A 25,307-nucleotide genomic window follows, 5' to 3' on the forward strand; every position below is an offset into this window, starting at 1 on the left:
GCTTTGTTGCGCTTGCGTAGCACTTCACTCTGTAGACATTATCTTGTGCAAACCTGATGGACAACTTGAATCAAGCTACAATTACTATTCACTCCTAGGCCCAGTTTTATAACATTTAGTACTATTAATACAATTGTTTTTCAATGCCTTGTGTAATATTTTTATTTAGACAGGTGATGAGTGCATTGGAATATGGACAGTATTGACTAGACTGCTTGAGTCCAGTCTTGTCTTCAGTAACTTTCTGTCGATCATGACATTATCTGTGGCCTACACAATGCGGTGCACTGGCGCGGTTAACTATTGGAGAACGTCCGTAGGTCCCGAATGTCTTTCCTTATCAGGATTGGACTTCCTCCCCGCCGCTCAAACCATCCAGCCCTCCAGTGTTTCATACACGCTTCCTGGAGGATAACCACATAGCCTTCCTACGGAGCAAGCAAGCCGGGGAGGTAGAATGAGGTAATTTGAGTCTTTCAGTCTATACAGTTAATATTCCCACGGTTATTATTTTACATATTAAGTAGCTACGTTACCTCCTAGCTAGCCAGCATATTTTTGCTAGCTGACGTTAGTGAAATGACATTGTTTAGCAAGCTAACGACAAAATGATGGCTATCCGGCTAGCGCCTCGCTACTAACGTTAGATATGGTGGCTAGACCGAGTTTTTATCCAGGATAAACAACCAGTTGCGTGTTTAACGTTATAGCTAGCCAATACATGATTTTCAACAGCATTGTTAGCTAGCATGCTATCCACTACTGTAACAAGTTGGGACATCTTAAGTAGTCTAGCTTGCTGCTAACCCCAATCGAACGGTAACTGCTTTGTGCTTGTATACTGTATTCCCTGGCGATGGCTACTGTAGCTACCAGTCAACACAATCAACATGGCTAACTATAACAATTTGAAACCTGAGAAGTAGCTAACTAGCTTGTAAGAGTTACATGGAGTAGACTGCTGAGCAATGATTAATATTCCTAACTAACGTTAACTAGTTAACGCTTGTCATTTGCTAACGTTAGATCGCTACGATACTAGTAGCTCGATGGCTTCATTCTAAGACAACGTTATTTGTCAGTAGCTCTATCCTACTAGCTAGCCACCTGAGAAAGGATCACACATTTCTAAATAATGTTGTGTGCAAGACTGCCAAATGAATCTTAAATGTTGAGAGCACCGTCATAGTAAAACAAAATTAGAGCTGCGATACCCGCCACCCTGCAAATGCACCAAGTATTGCACCAAGGTACCCGCACGAGCAAATGCACCAAGTATTTTTCTTTAATCAGAGGCTGCATATCTGCCAAGTATTGATTGTGTCAGCACCTTAGATAAAGGTTATCGACTGAACATAACAGTTGGTATATGTACTTAAAGGGAAGCCTCTTATGGGTCCGTTATGTTATATCGTCTATGACAGCTGAATCTGAATGATAGACACTTTCCTTTGAATTAAGGTTTTCCAGGTTACATGTTAACCAGCACATTGTGTTTTCAGTCCATAGTATTTCACTAGTAAAAATGTAAAGAAGCAATTGGTGATGACTGAGTAAACTATATTTGAAGGTCGCTACAAGTTATGCCTGCCGAAGCCAGTCCTGGGCAAGAATCCGTCTATGAATCATACTTCCACTGGTTACAAATTGTGAAAGAGAGTAAGTAGGTAGACTCAAGACTGTCTGGACAAACGCCATCTGTCAATGTGTCCACCAAACTCGGTTAATTTCATTAGGCATATGTGGTAATAGACCAGTTCATTTACCCAAATTAGGTTGTCGCATCAGTGAGCACAGATTTCAGGAACGTGTGATTCTAAATCAGTGTGGTTTAGCCATCATGGCATGACTTCAAGGAATACTGGACATGGGGATAATGCATGCACACAGATTGCCTAATCCAGTTTGAACTACAATCTGTCACGAGTTTGCTGCCCTGCTTTCACTTCTGCAACTGGCCAAAGAGTCACTCACCTTTTGGAACAATGTAAAACTGTATCGGACTGTGAAACAAGCATACACATCACTCTAAACTTAGAAGTAGGACATGTGGAGAGAGGACATGGTGAGGGAGCCTGTCTCAGTCACTCGGCTGGATTGTTGGAACATTTTATTTGAAAGTCATTTCCTCGTTTTCTACAGTTCTATTGTTTTCATAATGACTGCCTTACAAGGTGCTACTGCACATGTTTTTGTCAACGAAACATGAAGGAACTTTTGGGTAGAGTGCCATTGATACTAGAGCTGGGACGATACACTGAATTTTTTTAATTCACCTTTATTTAACCAGGCAGGCTAGTTGAGAACTAGTTCTAATTTGCAATTGCGACCTGGCCAAGATAAAGCAAAGCAGTTCGACACATACAACAACACAGAGCTACACATGGAATAAACAAACATACAATCAATAATACAGTAGAAAAATATATATACACCATGTGCAAATGAGGTAGGATAAGAGAGGTAAGGCAATAAATAGGCTATGGTGGCAAATGAATTACAATATAGCAATTAAACACTGGAATGGTAGGATGTACAGAAGATGAATGTGCAAGTTGCGATACTGGGGTGCAAAGGAGCAAGATAAATACAGTATGGGGATGAGGTGGATTGGATGGGCTATTTACAGATGAGCTATGTACAGGTGCAGTGATTTGTGAGCTGCTCTGTCAGCTGGTGCTTAAAGCTAGTGAGGGAGGTAAGAGTCTCTTGCTTCAGAGATTTTTGCAGTTTGTTCCAGTCATTGGCAGCAGAGACCTGGAAGGAGAGGCGGCCAAAGGAAGAATTGGCTTTGGGGGTGACCAGTGAGATATACCTGTTGGAGCGCGTGCTACGGGTGCTGCTATGGTGACCAGTGAGCTGAGATAAGGCGGGGCTTTCCCTAGCAGAGACTTGTAGATGACCTGGAGCCAGTGGGTTTGGCGACGAGTATGAAGCGAGGGCCAGCCAACGAGAGCGTACAGGTTGCAGTGGTGGGTAGTATATGGGGCTTTGGTGACAAAACGGATGGCACTGTGATAGACTGTATCCAATTTGTTGAGTAGAGTGTTGGAGGCTATTTTGTAAATGACATCGTCGAGGATCGGTAGGATGGTCAGTTTTACGAGGGTATGTTTGGCGGCATGAGTGAAGGATGCTTTGTTGCGAAATAGGAAGCCGATTCTAGATTTAATTTTGGATGTTTACTTTGAGTCTGGAAGGAGAGTTTACAGTCTAACCAGACACGTAGGTATTTGTAGTTGTCCACATATTCTAAGTCAGAACCGTCCAGAGTAGTGATGCTGGACGGGTGGGCAGGTGCGGGCAGCGATCGGTTGAAGAGCATGCATTTAGTTTTACTTGCATTTAAGAGCAGTTGGAGGCCACGGAAGGAGAGTTGTATGGCATTGAAGCTCATCTGGAGGTTAGTTAACACAGTGTCCAACGAAGGGCCAGAGGTATACAGAATGGTGTATACCTCTCAGCAGAAGAGAGTTGGCCCGAGAATTGAACCCTGTGGCACCCCCATAGAGACTGCCAGAGGTCCGGACAACAGGCCCTCCGATTTGACACACTGAACTCTATCGGAGAAGTAGTTGGTGAACCAAGCGAGGCAATCATTTGAGAAACCAAGGCTGTTGAGTCTGCCAATAAGAATGTTGTGATTGACAGAGTCGAAAGCCTTAGCCAGGTCGATGAATACGGCTGCACAGTAATGTCTCTTATCGATGGCGGTTATGATATCGTCTAGGACCTTGAGCATGGCTGAGGCACCCATGACCAACTCTGAAACCAGATTGCATAGCGGAGAAGGTACGGTGAGATTCGAAATGTTCGGTAATCTGTTTGTTAACTTGGCTTTCAAAGACCTTAGAAAGGCAGGGTAGAATAGATATACATCTGTAGCAGTTTGGGTATAGAGTGTCTCCCCATTTGAAGAGGGGGATGACCACGGCAGCTTTCCAATCTATGGGAATCTCAGACGATACGAGAGGTTGAACAGGCTAGTAATAGGGGTTGCAATAATTTTGGCAGATGATTTTAGAAAGAGAGGGTTCAGATTGTCTAGCCCGGCTGATTTGAAGGGGTCCAGATTTTGCAGCTGTTTCAGAACATCAGCTATCTGGATTTGGGTGGGGGAGGTTTGGGCGAGTTGCTGTGGGGAGCGCAGGGCTGTTGACCGGGGTAGGGGTAGCCAGGTGGAAAGCATGGCCAGCCGTAGAAAAACGCTTATAGAAATTCTCAATTATTGTTGATTTATCGGTAGTGACAGTGTTTCCTAGCCTCAGTGCAGTGGGCAGCTGGGAGGAGGTGCTCTTATTCTCCATGGACTTTACAGTGTCCCAGAACTTTTTTGAGTTTGTACTACAGGATGCAAATTTCTGTTTGAAAAAGCTAGTCTTAGCTTTCTTAACTGCCTGTGTATATTGGTTCCTAACTTCCCTGAAAAGTTGCATATCACAGGGGCTATTCGATGCTAATGCAGAACGCCACAGGATGTTTTTGTGCTGGTCAAGGGCATACAGGTCTGGAGTGAACGAAGGGCTATATCTATTCCTAGTTCTAAACTTTTTTGAATGGAGCATGCTTATTTAAGATGGTGAGGAAGGTACTTTTAAAGGATAACCAGGCATCCTCTACCTACGGGATGAGGTCAATGTCATTCCAGGATACCCCGGCCAGGTCGATTAGAAAGGCCTGTTCGCTGAAGTGTTTTAGGGAGCGTTTGACAGTGATGAGTGGTGGTCATTTGACCGCAGACCCATTGCGGATGCAGGCAATGAGGCAGTGATCGCTGAGATCTTGGTTGAAAACAGCGGAGGTGTATTTGGAGGGCGAGTTAGTTAGGATGATATCTATGAGGGTGCCCGTGTTTACGGATTTGGGGTTGTACCTGGTAGGTTCATTGATAATTTGTGTAAGATTGAGGGCATCAAGCTTAGATTGTAGGATGGCCGGGTTAACACTACTGGGTGCTTAACACTACTGGGTGTTAAGCATGTCCCAGTTTAGGTCACCTAGCAGCACGAGCTCAGAAGATAAATGGGGGGCAATCAATTAACATATGGTGTCCAGGGCACAGCTGGGGGCAGAGGGTGGCCTATAGCAAGCGGCAACGGTGAGAGACTTGCTTCTGGAAAGCTGAATTTTTAGAAGTAGAAGCTCGAATTGTTTTGGTACAGACCTGGATAGTAAGACAGAACTCTGCAAGCTATCTCTGCAGTAGATTGCAACACCGCCCCCTTTGGCAGTTCTATCTTGACGGAAAATGTTATAGTTAGGGATGGAAATTTCAGGGTTAGGGTTAATTATAAAAAATTATTGACACCAATCACTTATCGCAGGCATTTGACTGATTTTGTTCATTACGATAAGTACTAGCCTATACTAGAGAAATGTGTAGTTTGAAATGAAATAAGTTTGCTAATATGGGTGATTGATAATGGGACAATTGATGGCTACAACCATCAAACTAGTAGTACTAGTTTTAAAGGGACATATTTATTGGAGGGCGGCAGGTGGCCTAGTGGTTAGAGTGTTGGACTTGTAACCGAGCAAGATCCAATCCCCAAGCTGACAAGGTAAAAATCTGTCGTTCTTCCCCTGAACAAGGCAGTTAACCCACTGTTCCTAGGCCGTCATTGAAAATAAGAATTTGTTCTTAACTGACTTGCCTAGTTAAATAAAGGTAAAATAAAATTGATACTAGTCCCTTCCTTTATGCTTCTTCAAAACTTGAATACATTGCCTGAGTATTTTCTGCTGGAACACATTGGAAGCTAATAGATTACTAATACCAGTGTTTCTCTCTAGGTATACATATCTATGTGAAGGAACATGAACATGGACCCTTGAACTCAGGAAATGACACACCCCCCGGCACAATCTAGTAAAATTTGAGTTTTTTCTGTTTGGTTTTCCATCTCGCTTTGATGGAAAACAACTATGATTACGTGGCATTTTTCATTCGGATGACACTTAGAATTGGACATTGATCGCGTAGCTATCTCATTACTGTAAAGCCTGCTTGTCTCTTGAAGAGTATTTAAATTCTACCTTGACACTACTGCCTCCACATATCTCTAATTTCTGTGGAAGACCGGGACGTTTGACGTCAGCACTTAACACGCAATATTCCACTGCAATCTAGTGCTAATTAAATTGCTATAGCCTCCTTGCAAGACCAAGGTGTGTTCATTTTTGTCTGATTCATAGTTTCAAGATTTGTTTGATTTTATGTTATTTAAACTTGTTTGACATGTAGCCGTCTTTTCTAAGCTGCACTTTATTGATAAATATCATCACTAAGATATTTTAAACTGTATTTTAAGCATATCTTTGAGTTATATATATTTTTTCATCTTTAGGGGTATATATATTCTGTTTTAATTTTAAACTGGAAAAGTATATCGTTTTTGTTTACAAGCCTTGTCTGTCGATCATTCCGAAATGGACAAATCTAGAATCTGATAGCATTTAAGGACAAGGCAGACATAATCTGGAATTGACAGATCTAAGATCAATCCTTGTCTTCGGCATTTGCGTTGTGAAGGCTGGTGTTTTTCATTGTTTTTATGTTCCTCTGTTGGATTGACACACTAAAGAGAATAATCTCCATCTGAAGGCCAGTGGGAGTTATTTTTCTTGGATCGTACAATACTCCTTTGAGTGCAGATGGATTTCACACGTCAAACTCAGAGGTGCTTTTGTGGCGTTGCCTTTGAAATTCAATCACTGAAGTGGAAGAAAGATTTTAAGGAGGTTTCAGGGATAAATAACTTGTGTTTTTAGTTTTTAAGACAGACTGACAGGTCTATAGCTATATTTTCGTCTTCCTAGCAGATCCTAAGGAGAGGTGCTTCCATTTGATTCTCCTTTTTAAGGTGGCCATCAGTGGCCAAATGAACTGACATGTGTATCACTACCTGAATTTAAACAGACTTATTCCATCCAACAAACTGCCAACTGCATGAAACAATCACACACCGTCCACCTGTCAGGAAACAGACCGTACCTACCCTAAACCTGAGGGTTGGAAGTCCTCTCCCGTCAAGCCCCCCACACTAAGGATGCGTTCCCCAGAGCCCCCCCTCCCATCCCCAGCTGAGGCGCTCCTCCACTGCCAGTTCGGGGGCTGGGGAACGGGCAGCAGCTGCAACAACAGCCCCAACAGTCCTGGAGGTCCTGGGGGTCTGTCGTCCCCTTCTCCCTCCCCCAACCCCTCTCCTGCCTCCAGCTACGCCTTGACCCTCACCCCCTCCCACATCCACGTCCAGCGCCTGGCCCCCCGCCCTGGTAAAGAGGCACGTCTAATACTACCCCTGTCAGAGCTGGCAGGGTGCAGCTGTCCCCGTGCCCCTGCTCCCCCCTTGCTGGTTCTATACTGGTATCCCCCGGGGAGGCGGAGGAAGGGTGTGTCCAGGAGGAGGCAGGTGAGGGCGTACCTGGCTGAGGCCAGGGTGGAGGCTGAGAGGTGGTCCACTGCTATACAATGTCTGCTCAGGGGAGTCGCCATCACTGCTGACACGGGTGAGTGTGTGTTCCACTAACACAGCTACAATCAGTTATCTTGTCTGTTTGTATGCTATGCTATGTTACAGTCCAGGCACAATATGTGTAGGTTCAGAGGTTATTGTAACATCCCAGTTGTTGGAATCAGTCTGATGTCCCCTAATGCCCATCATAAAGACAGGCACAGTGTCACCGTGAGAGAGAATGAAGCCAAATCAGCACTTGTTATGGCGTTAGGCGTCGACTACTTCCTATCCTGTGTACAGACTTTAACTGTGCCTTCATTAACTTAATGAGCACCATTCACTCCATAAAGTTTGTTTCCATAAATGAGAGCGTTTACGTTAATTATTATTAATTGGAGTCATACGGGGTGACCTGAGGTCCTTTTGATGTAGGAGGCCAGAGGATACAAGTGAATATAGGCCTAGGCTACTGTATGAATACCATGCATGTTCTAACAGATACAGGCCAGTTCAGTTCATTTCTGACCATGCTAGATATAGGCTACTGTATAATGGCCATGTGATAAGGAATGAATGGATATAGGCCAATGCTATTGTACTGTACTGCATACATACAGCATGCTATGTTCAGTCAGGACCCCTTACTATTAAAAGTCTAAAGTATTGTTTAAGGGTTCATTCATGTATGTGAACAAACATGTTATTTAATCTTTCTTGGCTGTGTGTGTGTGTGTGTGGGCTAGGTTATCCCTTTAACACTTATTTCCTCTACTTTCTCTGTCTCTGCTCTTATCTTATCTGTCCTGCGCACACGGTCTGTATCATTCAGCGTCTAACCAACACAGCATCCCTCCCTTCCAACTAACTCCCCCCCCTCACCAAGACAGCCTCCCTCCCTTCCAACTAACTCCCACCCCTCACCAAGACAGCCTCCCTCCCTTTCAACTAACTCCCACCCCTCACCAAGACAGCCTCCCTCCCTTCCCACTAACTCCCACCCCTCACCAAGACAGCCTCCCTCCCTTTCAACTAACTCCCCCCCTCACCAACACGGCCTCCCTCCCTTCCAACTAACTCCCACCCCTCACCAACACGGCCTCCCTCCCTTCCCACTAACTCCCACCCCTCACCAACACAGTATCCCTCCCTTCTCACTAACTCCCACCCCTCACCAACACGGCCTCCCTCTCTTCTCACTAACTCCCACCCCTCACCAACACGGCCTCCCTCTCTTCTCACTAACTCCCACCCCTCACCAACACAGTATCCCTCCCTTCTCACTAACTCCCACCCCTCACCAACACGGCCTCCCTCTCTTCTCACTAACTCCCACCCCTCACTCACCAACACTGCCTCCCTCCCTTCCAACAACTGACTCCCCTCACTCACCAACACTGCCTCACTCCCTTTCAACTAACTCCCCTCACTCACCAACACGGCCTCCCTTCCTTCCCACTAACTCCCACCCCTCACTCACCAACACTGCCTCCCTCCCTTCCCACTAACTCCCACCCCTCACCAACATGGCCTCCCTCCCTTCTCACTAACTCCCACCCCTCACCAACACAGTATCCCTCCCTTCCAACTAACTCCCACCCCTCACCAACACAGTATCCCTCCCTTCTCACTAACTCCCACCCCTCACTCACCAACACAGTATCCCTCCCTTCCAACTAACTCCCACCCCTCACCAACACAGTATCCCTCCCTTCCAACTAACTCCCACCCCTCACCAACACAGTATCCCTCCCTTCTCACTAACTCCCACCCCTCACTCACCAACACAGTATCCCTCCCTTCCCACTAACTCCCACCCCTCACCAACACTGCCTCCCTCCCTTCCCACTAACTCCCACCCCTCACCAACACAGTATCCCTCCCTTCCAACTAACTCCCACCCCTCACCAACACGGCCTCCCTCTCTTCCCACTAACTCCCACCCCTCACCAACACAGCCTCCCTCCCTTCCAACTAACTCCCACCCCTCACCAACACAGTATCCCTCCCTTCTCACTAACTCCCACCCCTCACCAACACGGCCTCCCTCTCTTCCCACTAACTCCCACCCCTCACCAACACAGCCTCCCTCCCTTCCAACTAACTCCCACCCCTCACCAACACAGTATCCCTCCCTTCCAACTAACTCCCACCCCTCACCAACACGGCCTCCCTCTCTTCCCACTAACTCCCACCCCTCACCAACACAGTATCCCTCCCTTCCAACTAACTCCCACCCCTCACCAACACGGCCTCCCTCCCTTCCAACTAACTCCCACCCCTCACCAACACAGTATCCCTCCCTTCCCACTAACTCCCACCCCTCACCAACACAGTATCCCTCCCTTCCCACTAACTCCCACCCCTCACCAACACGGTATCCCTCCCTTCCAACTAACTCCCACCCCTCACCAACACGGTATCCCTCCCTTCCAACTAACTCCCACCCCTCACCAACACGGCCTCCCTCCCTTCCCACTAACTCCCACCCCTCACCAACACAGTATCCCTCCCTTCCAACTAACTCCCACCCCTCACCAACACAGTATCCCTCCCTTCCCACTAACTCCCACCCCTCACTCACCAACACAGTATCCCTCCCTTCCCACTAACTCCCACCCCTCACTCACCAACACAGTATCCCTCCCTTCTCACTAACTCCCACCCCTCACCAACACTGCCTCCCTCCCTTCCCACTAACTCCCACCCCTCACCAACACGGCCTCCCTCCCTTCCAACTAACTCCCACCCCTCACCAACACAGTATCCCTCCCTTCCCACTAACTCCCACCCCTCACCAACACAGTATCCCTCCCTTCCCACTAACTCCCACCCCTCACCAACACAGTATCCCTCCCTTCCCACTAACTCCCACCCCTCACCAACACAGTATCCCTCCCTTCCAACTAACTCCCACCCCTCACCAACACGGTATCCCTCCCTTCCAACTAACTCCCACCCCTCACCAACACGGCCTCCCTCCCTTCCCACTAACTCCCACCCCTCACCAACACAGTATCCCTCCCTTCCAACTAACTCCCACCCCTCACCAACACAGTATCCCTCCCTTCCCACTAACTCCCACCCCTCACTCACCAACACAGTATCCCTCCCTTCCAACTAACTCCCACCCCTCACCAACACGGCCTCCCTCCCTTCTCACTAACTCCCACCCCTCACCAACACAGTATCCCTCCCTTCCAACTAACTCCCACCCCTCACTCACCAACACAGTATCCCTCCCTTCCCACTAACTCCCACCCCTCACCAACATAGTATCCCTCCCTTCCCACTAACTCCCACCCCTCACCAACACAGTATCCCTCCCTTCCCACTAACTCCCACCCCTCACCAACATGGCCTCCCTCTCTTCCCACTAGCTCCCACCCCTCACCAACACAGTATCCCTCCCTTCCCACTAACTCCCACCCCTCACCAACATGGCCTCCCTCTCTTCCCACTAACTCCCACCCCTCACCAACACAGTATCCCTCCCTTCCCACTAACTCCCACCCCTCACCAACATGGCCTCCCTCCCTTCCCACTAGCTCCCACCCCTCACCAACACAGTATCCCTCCCTTCCCACTAACTCCCACCCCTCACCAACACAGTATCCCTCCCTTCCCACTAACTCCCACCCCTCACCAACACTGCCTCCCTCCCTTCCCACTAACTCCCACCCCTCACCAACACGGCCTCCCTCCCTTCCAACTAACTCCCACCCCTCACCAACACAGTATCCCTCCCTTCCCACTAACTCCCACCCCTCACCAACACAGTATCCCTCCCTTCCCACTAACTCCCACCCCTCACCAACACAGTATCCCTCCCTTCCCACTAACTCCCACCCCTCACCAACACAGTATCCCTCCCTTCCCACTAACTCCCACCCCTCACCAACACAGTATCCCTCCCTTCCCACTAACTCCCACCCCTCACCAACACAGTATCCCTCCCTTCCCACTAACTCCCACCCCTCACCAACACAGTATCCCTCCCTTCCCACTAACTCCCACCCCTCACCAACACAGTATCCCTCCCTTCCCACTAACTCCCACCCCTCACCAACACAGTATCCCTCCCTTCCCACTAACTCCCACCCCTCACCAACACAGTATCCCTCCCTTCCCACTAACTCCCACCCCTCACCAACACAGTATCCCTCCCTTCCCACTAACTCCCACCCCTCACCAACACAGTATCCCTCCCTTCCCACTAACTCCCACCCCTCACCAACACAGTATCCCTCCCTTCCCACTAACTCCCACCCCTCACTCACCAACACAGTATCCCTCCCTTCCAACTAACTCCCACCCCTCACCAACACGGTCTCCCTCCCTTCTCACTAACTCCCACCCCTCACCAACACAGTATCCCTCCCTTCCAACTAACTCCCACCCCTCACTCACCAACACAGTATCCCTCCCTTCCCACTAACTCCCACCCCTCACTCACCAACACAGTATCCCTCCCTTCCCACTAACTCCCACCCCTCACCAACACAGTATCCCTCCCTTCCCACTAACTCCCACCCCTCACCAACATGGCCTCCCTCTCTTCCCACTAACTCCCACCCCTCACCAACACAGTATCCCTCCCTTCCCACTAACTCCCACCCCTCACCAACATGGCCTCCCTCCCTTCCCACTAGCTCCCACCCCTCACCAACACAGTATCCCTCCCTTCCCACTAACTCCCACCCCTCACCAACACAGTATCCCTCCCTTCCCACTAACTCCCACCCCTCACCAACATGGCCTCCCTCCCTTCCCACTAGCTCCCACCCCTCACCAACACAGTATCCCTCCCTTCCCACTAGCTCCCACCCCTCACCAACATGGCCTCCCTCTCTTCCCACTAACTCCCACCCCTCACCAACACAGTATCCCTCCCTTCCCACTAACTCCCACCAACACAGTATCCCTCCCTTCCCACTAACTCCCACCCCTCACCAACATGGCCTCCCTCCCTTCCCACTAGCTCCCACCCCTCACCAACACAGTATCCCTCCCTTCCCACTAACTCCCACCCCTCACCAACACAGTATCCCTCCCTTCCCACTAACTCCCACCCCTCACCAACATGGCCTCCCTCCCTTCCCACTAGCTCCCACCCCTCACCAACACAGTATCCCTCCCTTCCCACTAGCTCCCACCCCTCACCAACATGGCCTCCCTCTCTTCCCACTAACTCCCACCCCTCACCAACACAGTATCCCTCCCTTCCCACTAACTCCCACCCCTCACCAACATGGCCTCCCTCCCTTCCCACTAACTCCCACCCCTCACCAACACAGTATCCCTCCCTTCCCACTAACTCCCACCCCTCACCAACACAGTATCCCTCCCTTCCCACTAACTCCCACCCCTCACCAACACAGTATCCCTCCCTTCCCACTAACTCCCACCCCTCACCAACACAGTATCCCTCCCTTCCCACTAACTCCCACCCCTCACCAACACAGTATCCCTCCCTTCCCACTAACTCCCACCCCTCACCAACACAGTATCCCTCCCTTCCCACTAACTCCCACCCCTCACCAACACAGTATCCCTCCCTTCCCACTAACTCCCACCCCTCACCAACACAGTATCCCTCCCTTCCCACTAACTCCCACCCCTCACCAACACAGTATCCCTCCCTTCCCACTAACTCCCACCCCTCACCAACACAGTATCCCTCCCTTCCCACTAGCTCCCGTTCTGCCCAAATAGCAACACCACTGTTTACCCACGGCCTGTGTGGTTCTTTCTATCTATATACAGTATATGCTCTCCTTCTTTCTCTCTCTGTGTCCCTCTGTCTTGCACTCTCCTTTTTGCTTTTTCCATCGTCAGCCTTTCTCACATTGCTGTCTCGTTTTAGCACTTTGAGGACCTGGAAGAACCCCAAGGCCTACGTAAAGCCCATCCATTATCTATTTCAACATTCCATTTTCTTCCATTTGTTTTGACTCTCCCTCACTCATTATCTCTCTCTGTCTTGTCTCCTTCCTCTCTCCCAAACACTCTTCTTTTCTCACTGTCTCTGTGCCTTAGTCTACACCCTCAGTGTCTGTCTGTACATCCTCCCCCCATAGTCTTTCATCCTTGCTGTCTTTACACCTTTTTCAGTCTCGTCTCCTCTTCTACTCCTGTCTCCTCTCATCCATCTATCTGCCCTCAGTCCTCTTTTGTTTTGTACCTCCTCCCTCCCTGCTGTCTGCATTTCTTTGTCTTCCTCTTTCAATGTCCTCCCTCTTTCTCCTTTCCCAGTTACTACCCCTTTCCCACTCTGTCCCCTCTCTCCTGCTCTCTCTCTAGTGCTCTCTCTCTCTCTCTTGCTCTCTCTCCTGCTCTCTCTCACTCTCCTGCTCTATTCATCACACACTCTGTATGTAACTGTCTCCACTCTGTATGTCTGTAACTCTGTCTACTCTCTCTCTGTCTAACTCTTTCTCCACTCTATCTGTTTGTCTGTAATTCTGTCTCTTCTCTTATCTCTCTCTCCTTATCTCTCTAACTCCTTGTACTCTGTCTAGTCTGTTACTCTCCCCTGCAGTGTGAATTAGAGAACCTCCTAGCTGCTGGTTCTGCTTCTATAATGGCTTTAGTCAGAGATGTGTGCAGTTAGTGTTTGGTCCACTTCAACCCTATACAGTAGGTGCTGCTGTGTAGATAGGGCTCTGCTTGTTATTACTAGGTGTTTTGTGGAAGACTGAGCACTGAAGATGTTGAGTTGGTTATTTGAATCAGCTCAAACGTGTGGGGGTCCCAGGACTGTGTTTGGGAAACCCTGCTTTATGGTATCACGTACGTTTGTTGTTCTCTTGTACACTGTGAAGATGAAGCCTTGTATTTTTGATAGAACAATCAATAAATTTGTTTCTTATGATTGGCTGCTTTCCCTCAGAAATTGGCAAATGTCTACTGCCCCGTCCCCGAAGGCTGCTGCTATTGGTGAACCCCTTCAGTGGGAGAGGCCAGGCTATGCAGTGGTGTCAGACACACATCCTGCCAATGATCAGAGAGGCTAACATCAGCTACAACCTGATACAGACAGGTAACACACACCGTAACATCAGCTCTACAACCTGATACAGACAGGTAACACACACCGTAACATCAGCTCTACAACCTGATACAGACAGGTAACACACACCATAACATCAGCTCTACAACCTGATACAGACAGGTAACACACACTGTAACATCAGCTCTACAACCTGATACAGACATGTAACACACACCGTAACATCAGCTCTACAACCTGATAGACAGGTAACACACACCGTAACGTCAGCTCTACAACCTGATACAGACATGTAACACACACCGTAACATCAGCTCTACAACCTGATACAGACAGGTAACACACACCGTAACATCAGCTCTACAACCTGATACAGACAGGTAACACACACCGTAACATCAGCTCTACAACCTGATACAGACAGGTAACACACACCATAACATCAGCTCTGCAACCTGATACAGACAGGTAACACACACCGTAACATCAGCTCTACAACCTGATACAGACAGGTAACACACACCGTAACATCAGCTCTGCAACCTGATACAGACAGGTAACACACACCGTAACATCAGCTCTACAACCTGATACAGACAGGTAACACACACCATAACATCAGCTCTACAACCTGATACAGACAGGTAACACACACCGTAACATCAGCTACAACCTGATACAGACAGGTAACACACACCATAACATCAGCTCTGCAACCTGATACAGACAGGTAACACACACTGTAACATCAGCTCTACAACCTGATACAGACAGGTAACACACACCGTAATGTCAGCTACAACCTGATACAGACAGGTAACACACACCGTAACATCAGCTCTACAACCTGATACAGACAGGTAACACACACTGTAACATCAGCTCTACAACCTGATACAGACAGGTAACACACACCGTAACATCAGCTCTACAACCTGATACAGACAGGTAACACACACCGTAACATCAGCTCTGCAACCTGATACAGACAGGTAACACACACCATAACATCAGCTACAACCTGATACAGACAGGTAACACACACCGTAACATCAGCTCTGCAACCTGATACAGACAGGTAACACACACTGTAACATCAGCTCTACAACCTGATACAGACAGGTAACACACACCGTAACATCAGCTACAACCTGATACAGACAGGTAACACACACCGTAACATCAGCTCTACAACCTGATACAGACAGGTAACACACACCGTAACATCAGCTCTACAACCTGATACAGACAGGTAACACACACCGTAACATCAGCTCTGCAACTTCAGCCGTTAACCGGTATCACACACACACAGGTACAACCTCCTAACAACACGTCTCCTTTTCTTCTCAGAGCGACAGAACCATGCCAGAGAGTTGATCAAAGAGATCTCCCTGCCACAGTGGGACGGCATCATCATCGTCTCTGGAGATGGCCTGCTGCACGAGGTGTGAGGGTGTGTGTGTGGGGGGGGTGTATATGTGTGTGGGGGTGTGTGTGTGTGTCTGACTCTGCTCTGCTTTTCTCTCTCCAGGTGATCAATGGTTTGATGGAGCGTCCAGACTGGGAACTAGCAATAAAGACACCTGTAGGCATCTTGCCCTGTGGCTCTGGAAATGCCCTGGCTGGCTCCATCAACCACCATGCAGGGTGGGTCACACACACACATCCAACCAGCTATGTGACACATGTAATGACTTGACCAGAGATATGAGACTGATTCAAACCTAAACATGCAATATTTTAGAATTTCTTGTTAGATCAATGGTGAGAATGCTGGAGATACTAGTAGAAGCATTGAAATGAATGAATCGGTTATTCCAGTTCAGGGTTCTGGTCCCATGGTGTGTCTGGATTGAATTAATAATTTCTCTCAGCCTCAAATTCATTCCTCAACCACTTGATACATTTCTCATTGCTGATGTAGATAATCACGCACCTTTACAGTCACACACACACCCACAGTAGTTTTCATTGGAAATAAAAGGTGTGCAGTCTAATTAGCATTGGGCCGATATATGATTCTATCGAATATCGGGATGTTTAACATTGCCAAATATGTGAAGTCCAAGATGGTAGGTATATCGGGATGTGCAAGACTTCTGTATTTGAACTTTAAAAATCTAATGGTGCAATCTTATATGTTAGGCTGCAACAATATGTTGAAAATTAAGTCTAAATAAATTAAGACTTATTTTTTTGCCTTACTAAGGTTATTTCATGAGAATGGGACGAGAAAATCATATAAGGACAAAACTTGCACAGCCTGGAATTATCTAGTCAATATTGGTGGCTCCCGAGTAGTTCGATTCCAGGCTGTATCACAACCGGCCATGATCAGAAGTCCCATAGGGCGGCGCACTACAGCCCAGCGTCGTCCGGGTTAGGGGAGGATTTGTACAGGGTAGACCGTCATTGTAAATAAGAATTTGTTCTTAACTGACTTTTTTAAATTAAACTTTATTTAACTAGGCAAGTCAGTTAAGAACAAATTCTTATTTACAATGACGGCCTACCAGGGAACATTGGGTTAACTGCCTTGTTCAGGGGCAGAACGACAGACCTTTACCTTGTCAGCTCAGGGATTCGATCCAACAACCTTTCGGTTACTGGCCCAACACTCTAACCACTAGTCTACCTGCTGGTTACAGGCCCAACACTCTAACCACTAGTCTACCTGCTGGTTACTGGCTCAACACTCTAACCACTAGGCTACCTGCTGGTTACTGGCCCAACACTAACCACTAGGCTACCTGCTGGTTACTGGCCCAACACTCTAACCACTAGACTACCTGCTGGTTACTGGCCCAACACACTAACCACTAGACAACCTGCTGGTTACTGGCCCAACACACTAACCACTAGACTACCTGCTGGTTACTGGCCCAACACTAACCACTAGGCTACCTGCTGGTTACTGGCCCAACACTAACCACTAGGCTACCTGCTGGTTACTGGCCCAACACTCTAACCACTAGGCTACCTGCTGGTTACTGGCCCAACACTAACCACTAGGCTTCCTGCTGGTTACTGGCCCAACACTCTAACCACTAGACTACCTGCTGGTTACTGGCCCAACACTCTAACCACTAGGCTACCTGCTGGACTGGCCCAACACTCTAACCACTAGGCTACCTGCTGGTTACTGGCCCAACACTAACCACTAGGCTACCTGCTGGTTACTGGCCCAACACTCTAACCACTAGGGTACCTGCTGGTTACTGGCCCAACACTAACCACTAGACTATCTGCTGGTTACTGGCCCAACACTCTAACCACTAGACTACCTGCTGGTTACTGGCCCAACACACTAACCACTAGGCTACCTGCTGGTTACTGTCCCAATACTCTAACCACTAGGCTACCTGCTGGTTGCTGGCCCAACACTAACCACTAGGCTACCTGCTGGTTACTGGCCCAACACTAACCACTAGACTACCTGCTGGTTCTGGCCCAACACTAACCACTAGACTACCTGCTGGTTACTGGCCCAACACTAACCACTAGGCTACCTGCTGGTTACTGGCCCAACACTAACCACTAGGCTACCTGCTGGTTACTGGCCCAACAGTCTAACAACTAGGCTACCTGCTGGTTACTGGCCACACACTAACCACTAGACTACCTGCTGGTTCTGGCCCAACACTAACCACTAGACTACCTGCTGGTTACTGGCCCAACACTAACCACTAGGCTACCTGCTGGTTACTGGCCCAACACTAACCACTAGGCTACCTGCTGGTTACTGGCCCAACACTCTAACAACTAGGCTACCTGCTGGTTACTGGCCCAACACTCTAACCACCTGGCTACCTGCTGGTTACTGGCCCAACACACTAACCACTAGGCTACCTGCTGGTTACTGTCCCAATACTCTAACCACTAGGCTACCTGCTGGTTACTGGCCCAACACTAACCACTAGGCTACCTGCTGGTTACTGGCCCAACACTAACCACTAGGCTACCTGCTGGTTACTGGCCCAACACTAACCACTAGGCTACCTGCTGGTTACTGGCCCAACACTAACCACTAGGCTACCTGCTGGTTACTGGCCCAACACTAACCACTAGGCTACCTGCTGGTTACTGGCCCAACACTAACCACTAGGCTACCTGCTGGTTACTGGCCCAACACTAACCACTAGGCTACCTGCTGGTTACTGGCCCAACACTCTAACCACTAGGCTACCTGCTGGTTACTGGCCCAACACTAACCACTAGGCTACCTGCTGGTTACTGGCCCAACACTAACCACTAGGCTACCTGCTGGTTACTGGCCCAACACTAACCACTAGGCTACCTGCTGGTTACTGGCCCAACACTAACCACTAGGCTACCTGCTGGTTACTGGCCCAACACTCTAACCACTAGGCTACCTGCTGGTTACTGTCCCAACACTCTAGCCACTAGGCTACCTGCTGGTTACTGGCCCAACACTAACCACTAGGCTACCTGCTGGTTACTGGCCCAACACTCTAACCACTAGGCTACCTGCTGGTTACTGGCCCAACACTAACCACTAGGCTACCTGCTGGTTACTGGGCCAACACTCTAACCACTAGGCTACCTGCTGGTTACTGGCCCAACACTAACCACTAGACTATCTGCTGGTTACTGGCCCAACACTCTAACCACTAGACTACCTGCTGGTTACTGGCCCAACACACTAACCACTAGGCTACCTGCTGGTTACTGTCCCAATACTCTAACCACTAGGCTACCTGCTGGTTGCTGGCCCAACATTAACCACTAGGCTACCTGCTGGTTACTGGCCCAACACTAACCACTAGACTACCTGCTGGTTCTGGCCCAACACTAACCACTAGACTACCTGCTGGTTACTGGCCCAACACTAACCACTAGGCTACCTGCTGGTTACTGGCCCAACACTAACCACTAGGCTACCTGCTGGTTACTGGCCCAACACACTAACCACTAGACTACCTGCTGGTTGCTGGCCCAACACACTAACCACTAGACTACCTGCTGGTTGCTGGCCCAACACACTAACCACTAGACTACCTGCTGGTTACTGGCCCAACACACTAACCACTAGACTACCTGCTGGTTGCTGGCCCAACACACTAACCACTAGACTACCTGCTGGTTACTGGCCCAACACACTAACCACTAGACTACCTGCTGGTTACTGGCCCAACACACTAACCACTAGACTACCTGCTGGTTACTGGCCCAACACACTAACCACTAGACTACCTGCTGGTTGCTGGCCCAACACACTAACCACTAGACTACCTGCTGGTTGCTGGCCCAACACACTAACCACTAGACTACCTGCTGGTTACTGGCCCAACACACTAACCACTAGACTACCTGCTGGTTGCTGGCCCAACACACTAACCACTAGACTACCTGCTGGTTACTGGCCCAACACACTAACCACTAGACTACCTGCTGGTTACTGGCCCAACACACTAACCACTAGACTACCTGCTGGTTACTGGCCCAACACACTAACCACTAGACTACCTGCTGGTTACTGGCCCAACACACTAACCACTAGACTACCTGCTGGTTGCTGGCCCAACACACTAACCACTAGACTACCTGCTGGTTACTGGCCCAACACACTAACCACTAGACTACCTGCTGGTTACTGGCCCAACACACTAACCACTAGACTACCTGCTGGTTACTGGCCCAACACACTAACCACTAGACTACCTGCTGGTTGCTGGCCCAACACACTAACCACTAGACTACCTGCTGGTTACTGGCCCAACACACTAACCACTAGACTACCTGCTGGTTGCTGGCCCAACACACTAACCACTAGACTACCTGCTGGTTACTGGCCCAACACACTAACCACTAGACTACCTGCTGGTTACTGGCCCAACACACTAACCACTAGACTACCTGCTGGTTACTGGCCCAACACACTAACCACTAGACTACCTGCTGGTTACTGGCCCAACACACTAACCACTAGACTACCTGCTGGTTACTGGCCCAACACACTAACCACTAGACTACCTGCTGGTTGCTGGCCCAACACACTAACCACTAGACTACCTGCTGGTTACTGGCCCAACACACTAACCACTAGACTACCTGCTGGTTACTGGCCCAACACACTAACCACTAGACTACCTGCTGGTTACTGGCCCAACACACTAACCACTAGACTACCTGCTGGTTACTGGCCCAACACACTAACCACTAGACTACCTGCTGGTTGCTGGCCCAACACACTAACCACTAGACTACCTGCTGGTTACTGGCCCAACACACTAACCACTAGACTACCTGCTGGTTACTGGCCCAACACACTAACCACTAGACTACCTGCTGGTTGCTGGCCCAACACACTAACCACTAGACTACCTGCTGGTTACTGGCCCAACACACTAACCACTAGACTACCTGCTGGTTACTGGCCCAACACACTAACCACTAGACTACCTGCTGGTTACTGGCCCAACACACTAACCACTAGACTACCTGCTGGTTGCTGGCCCAACACACTAACCACTAGACTACCTGCTGGTTACTGGCCCAACACACTAACCACTAGACTACCTGCTGGTTGCTGGCCCAACACACTAACCACTAGACTACCTGCTGGTTACTGGCCCAACACACTAACCACTAGACTACCTGCTGGTTACTGGCCCAACACACTAACCACTAGACTACCTGCTGGTTACTGGCCCAACACACTAACCACTAGACTACCTGCTGGTTACTGGCCCAACACACTAACCACTAGACTACCTGCTGGTTACTGGCCCAACACACTAACCACTAGACTACCTGCTGGTTGCTGGCCCAACACACTAACCACTAGACTACCTGCTGGTTACTGGCCCAACACACTAACCACTAGACTACCTGCTGGTTACTGGCCCAACACACTAACCACTAGACTACCTGCTGGTTACTGGCCCAACACACTAACCACTAGACTACCTGCTGGTTACTGGCCCAACACACTAACCACTAGACTACCTGCTGGTTGCTGGCCCAACACACTAACCACTAGACTACCTGCTGGTTACTGGCCCAACACACTAACCACTAGACTACCTGCTGGTTACTGGCCCAACACACTAACCACTAGACTACCTGCTGGTTGCTGGCCCAACACACTAACCACTAGACTACCTGCTGCCCCAAAAGTTAAAGGTTAAATAAAAAAGAGGAAATAAACAAATTAAGTCGCCAAATGATTATATCGGATATCACAATAGTTTGAGTAGCATATCGTAGAAGAGGTCTCCCCAAATATCACCCAACCTTAATTCTAATCACGGTCAACCTTTAGACTGTAGTTTCTTGTTGTACTGTCGACTTTAGCATCTTCAACTAATCCTTATGCCTCTCATATTGCTTTATCAGCTGTTTCAATGACCCATCGAGACTGAGACTGATAGAGAAATTCTCTCTTCCTCCCTTTCTCTCCTGCCCCCCACTCCCTCCCTCTTTCTCCTACCCCCATTATTCCCTCCCACTCTTCATGTCCTGTTATTTCTAGAGTTCTCTCCTTTATCTCTGGAAGACACGTCGATAAATGAGTAGAGTCAATATAGTTCAGTCTGTTCTTTCATCTCTCTCTCCTTCTTATCTCTTGTGTTGTCTTTACGATGGTTTGTTTGGCCACCTACATAACATTCACTGATTGTGTGTGTCATAAACATTATGTTAACTTATATTACACAGTATTAATTTCCTCTCTCCTCTCACCTTTCCTCTCTGTATTTTCCATTCCTCCCTCTCCATATTCTCACCCTTTCTCCATTCTCTTCCATCCACTGTTTCCCTCTTACTTTTCTCTTCATCCCAGTTATGACATGTGCCTTCGGGAGCCTCTCCTCCTCAACTGCTGTTTTCAGCTCTGCCGTGGCGGAGTCAAGCCCATGGATTTGGTCTCTGTGACAACCAGCCCCGCCCCTTCTCAAAATGGCCGTCCGGGTCTTCCCAGAAGGATGTTCTCCTTCCTGTCTGTGGCCTGGGGCTTTGTGTCTGACGTGGACATCGAGAGTGAGAGGTGTGTGTGTTTAAGTTAATGGCGTGGCTGCGGTGCCGAGTTCTCTGGAGTCCTCTTCCCGATAGCTAAACAACCGAAGCTTCTGCACATATGCGGGATTCTCTATTTTACTGCTCCCTCTGCTGACACAGCTTATCAAACACAAGCAGTACACTGAAGGGACGTTTTTTCCATCATCATTGCAAACATTGGCTAAGCAGGAGGCAGTCAAATTAGTAGTTGAATGGTCGGCTGCCCAGAAGTGGAACAGGCTACTCTGGCAAATTTCAGTCATTGTCAAATCTTGCAGTACTTGCATGATCATTGAGAAGCGAAATTACAGTTGTACGTGATTTGTGGTTTAAATGCAGATTGTTTTTGCCCCAATACAATGTGTAGACAGCTTCCTACATGTGCTACTGCAATATCCTTAGTTACAACAGACTAAGTTGTAGCCTACATCCTAAATTAACATACTATAAATATTTCTATATATTTGGAATGTTGGTTCAAATAGCTGCAGGTTTTATATCAGCTGTTCAGAAATTTGAGGCAGAGATGTTGGCTCCGTCATTTCTTTTAAAAAGGTTGATAGGAAGGGTTCAGAAGAGGCTGAGTAAAGTGAGAAATGTGAAGGGAGGTGGATGTCTGTAAACTAACACATGGGCGGAACGTGATTCGGTTCTTTAACTCTGGGGAAGAGGTGTGAGTGGCGGGACAGGGCGCTTGCCTTCGGTCACTCATCCTTAAATTAAGTACATGCAATATTTCACTGTACCTCCTTGATCACACTTATTCCTAATGAATAAGTAATGTGTTATGTTCTCTGTTGCCCTGGTAACTAAATGCTGTAATGGTGTGATGTTGCAGGTACCGGGGTCTGGGCTCGGCACGGTTCACCCTGGGCACTCTGGTCCGCCTGGCCTCCCTGCGCTCCTATAAGGGCCGTCTGTCCTACCTGCCCCCCTCCATAGTCGCCACATCCCCAGACGCCATCCCTCCGCCCCTGCGCAGACCCCTGTCCCGCAGCATCACTGAGGGCCTGGAGGGCTTCTGCCACACCCCCATCCAACGCACCAGCTCTGACATGGGCCTCAGCGAACAGAGGAGTCTGAGGAGGGTAGACACGGAAAGAGAGAGGGAGAGAGAGATGGAGAGGCAGAGAGAGAGGGAGAGGAGGAGGGAGAGGGCCAGGGGAGGGGGAACGGGGGTGGTCAGGGCGAGTAGCTTGGCAGAGGATCGAGAGAGAGAGATGGAGGGAGAGGCGGGGAGGTCAGGGACAAGTTCGGAGTCGAACGAAAGGGAAGATTGCAGGATGGGAAGGGAGGATGGGATGACGGGGAACATGGAAGAAAAGCCAGATGAGGAAAGAGAAGACGGAACGATGGAGCAGGACTCAGGGGTGATAGAGGATTTAGAGGAGAGAGTGAGGAATGGGGAAGGCAGCAGCGGCTCAATGGATGGGGTGATGGAGGTTGGAGAGGGGTACGGGGTGGACATGGGGCGAGAGGCCAACGAGGACCCAGAGGGGTGTTACTCGTACCCAGACAACCTCCAGCAGACCAGACTGGCTCTAAGGAAGAACTCTGCCCCTTCTAGCCAGATAGCTAACGCCTTCTTTAGCCAGCCCCTCAGCCAGGAGGCTGACCCCGTGTCTGGAGCCTCGTACAGGGCAGAAGAGATGGATCTGAACGGAACATACTTCCAGAAAGAAGCTTACCCGCTGGACATCGCCCGGGAGAGAGCCCTCACCATATCCTCTCCCTTCAGACACTCTCCTTTCTCCTTCAAGCCCAAATCTCTGGACCAGAACGCATCCCGCCCCAGACCCCTATCCCTCCTTCACCACCCCCACTCCAACTCCCTACCCCCCAAACTCCCCTCCCTGTCCCTCTCCCTCTCTCCCACGCCCCCTTCCTCCCCGTCCTGTGCCTCCCCCCACTCCTCCTCCTACCTCGTTCCGCGCCCCAACACCCCCAACTCCACCTCCCCTTCCCCGTCTCTCCAGTCCCCCTCCTTTACCTTTGACATTGCAGAGCCTGCCGGACCCCTCAAGAACCGCCCCCCCGTCTCACTCCCTTTCAACCCTCCCAGGGATGACCTCCTGCCCCCCTTGGACCAGGCCCTGCCGACCCGGGACTGGGTGACCATCGAGGGGGACTTTGTGCTTGTGCTGGCCATCTACCAGTCCCATCTCGGGGCAGACCTCCATGCCGCCCCCCAAGCCAGGTTTGACGACGGGCTGATCCACCTGACGTTTGTGCGGGCAGGGATCTCCAGAGCCACCCTGCTCCGTCTGTTCCTGGCCATGGAGAGGGGGGCACACCTGTCTCTCAGCTCCCCCTATGTGAGCCACGTCCCAGCCAGGGCCTTCAGGCTGCAGCCCCTCTCCCCACGAGGAACACTCACTGTGGACGGGGAACTGGTGCCATACGGCCCGCTGCAGGCACAGGTAGAGAGAGTGGGAGAAAGTGGAGTGGGGAGGGCTGGAGGGAGTGTGTAAAAGTGTATGTACACTGGAAGATAAAAGCAGTTGCTACGATTTTAAAACAGATTTCGAAAAGCTTTTTTTATATATCTTTTCACTAACAACCCCAGCTCGTAAGTGCATGTAAATCCACTCCACATCTATAGTACTGAACTGGTGTATTGTCTTTGGTACGATGTTACCCTCTGTATTCTGCCTGTATTATATTAAACCCTTGATGATGGCCTATCACTTCAGTGCAACAAAAGCTGTTAGACTTCTGTGTTTAGCTTTCATGTTTTCTCTGGTATATTAATAACCACATTATACACTTCTATACACTTTAGTTCCCTTCTCTAAAGTATTATACTAATTAATCTATCG

At 49.2% G+C, this 25,307-nt stretch overlaps 1 protein-coding gene across 1 annotated transcript in view; it reads left to right on the forward strand.

Annotated features, from left to right (window-relative positions):
* Positions 1-197: 197 nt before the first annotated feature.
* Positions 198-25,307, forward strand: part of sphk2 (sphingosine kinase 2) — a 29,235-nt gene continuing 4,125 nt past the window's right edge. Inside the window, exons 1-7 of the mRNA XM_071395014.1 lie at positions 198-462; positions 5,794-7,509; positions 14,347-14,496; positions 15,820-15,914; positions 16,001-16,116; positions 22,274-22,477; positions 23,327-24,908. Coding sequence (XP_071251115.1) covers positions 7,050-7,509; positions 14,347-14,496; positions 15,820-15,914; positions 16,001-16,116; positions 22,274-22,477; positions 23,327-24,908 — 2,607 coding nt within the window. The 5' untranslated portion in view covers positions 198-462; positions 5,794-7,049. The remainder of the gene's footprint in view (positions 463-5,793; positions 7,510-14,346; positions 14,497-15,819; positions 15,915-16,000; positions 16,117-22,273; positions 22,478-23,326; positions 24,909-25,307) is intronic.

The sequence above is a fragment of the Salvelinus alpinus genome, chromosome 4, assembly GCF_045679555.1.
Source record: "Salvelinus alpinus chromosome 4, SLU_Salpinus.1, whole genome shotgun sequence".
Classification (NCBI taxonomy): Eukaryota; Metazoa; Chordata; class Actinopteri; order Salmoniformes; family Salmonidae; genus Salvelinus; species Salvelinus alpinus.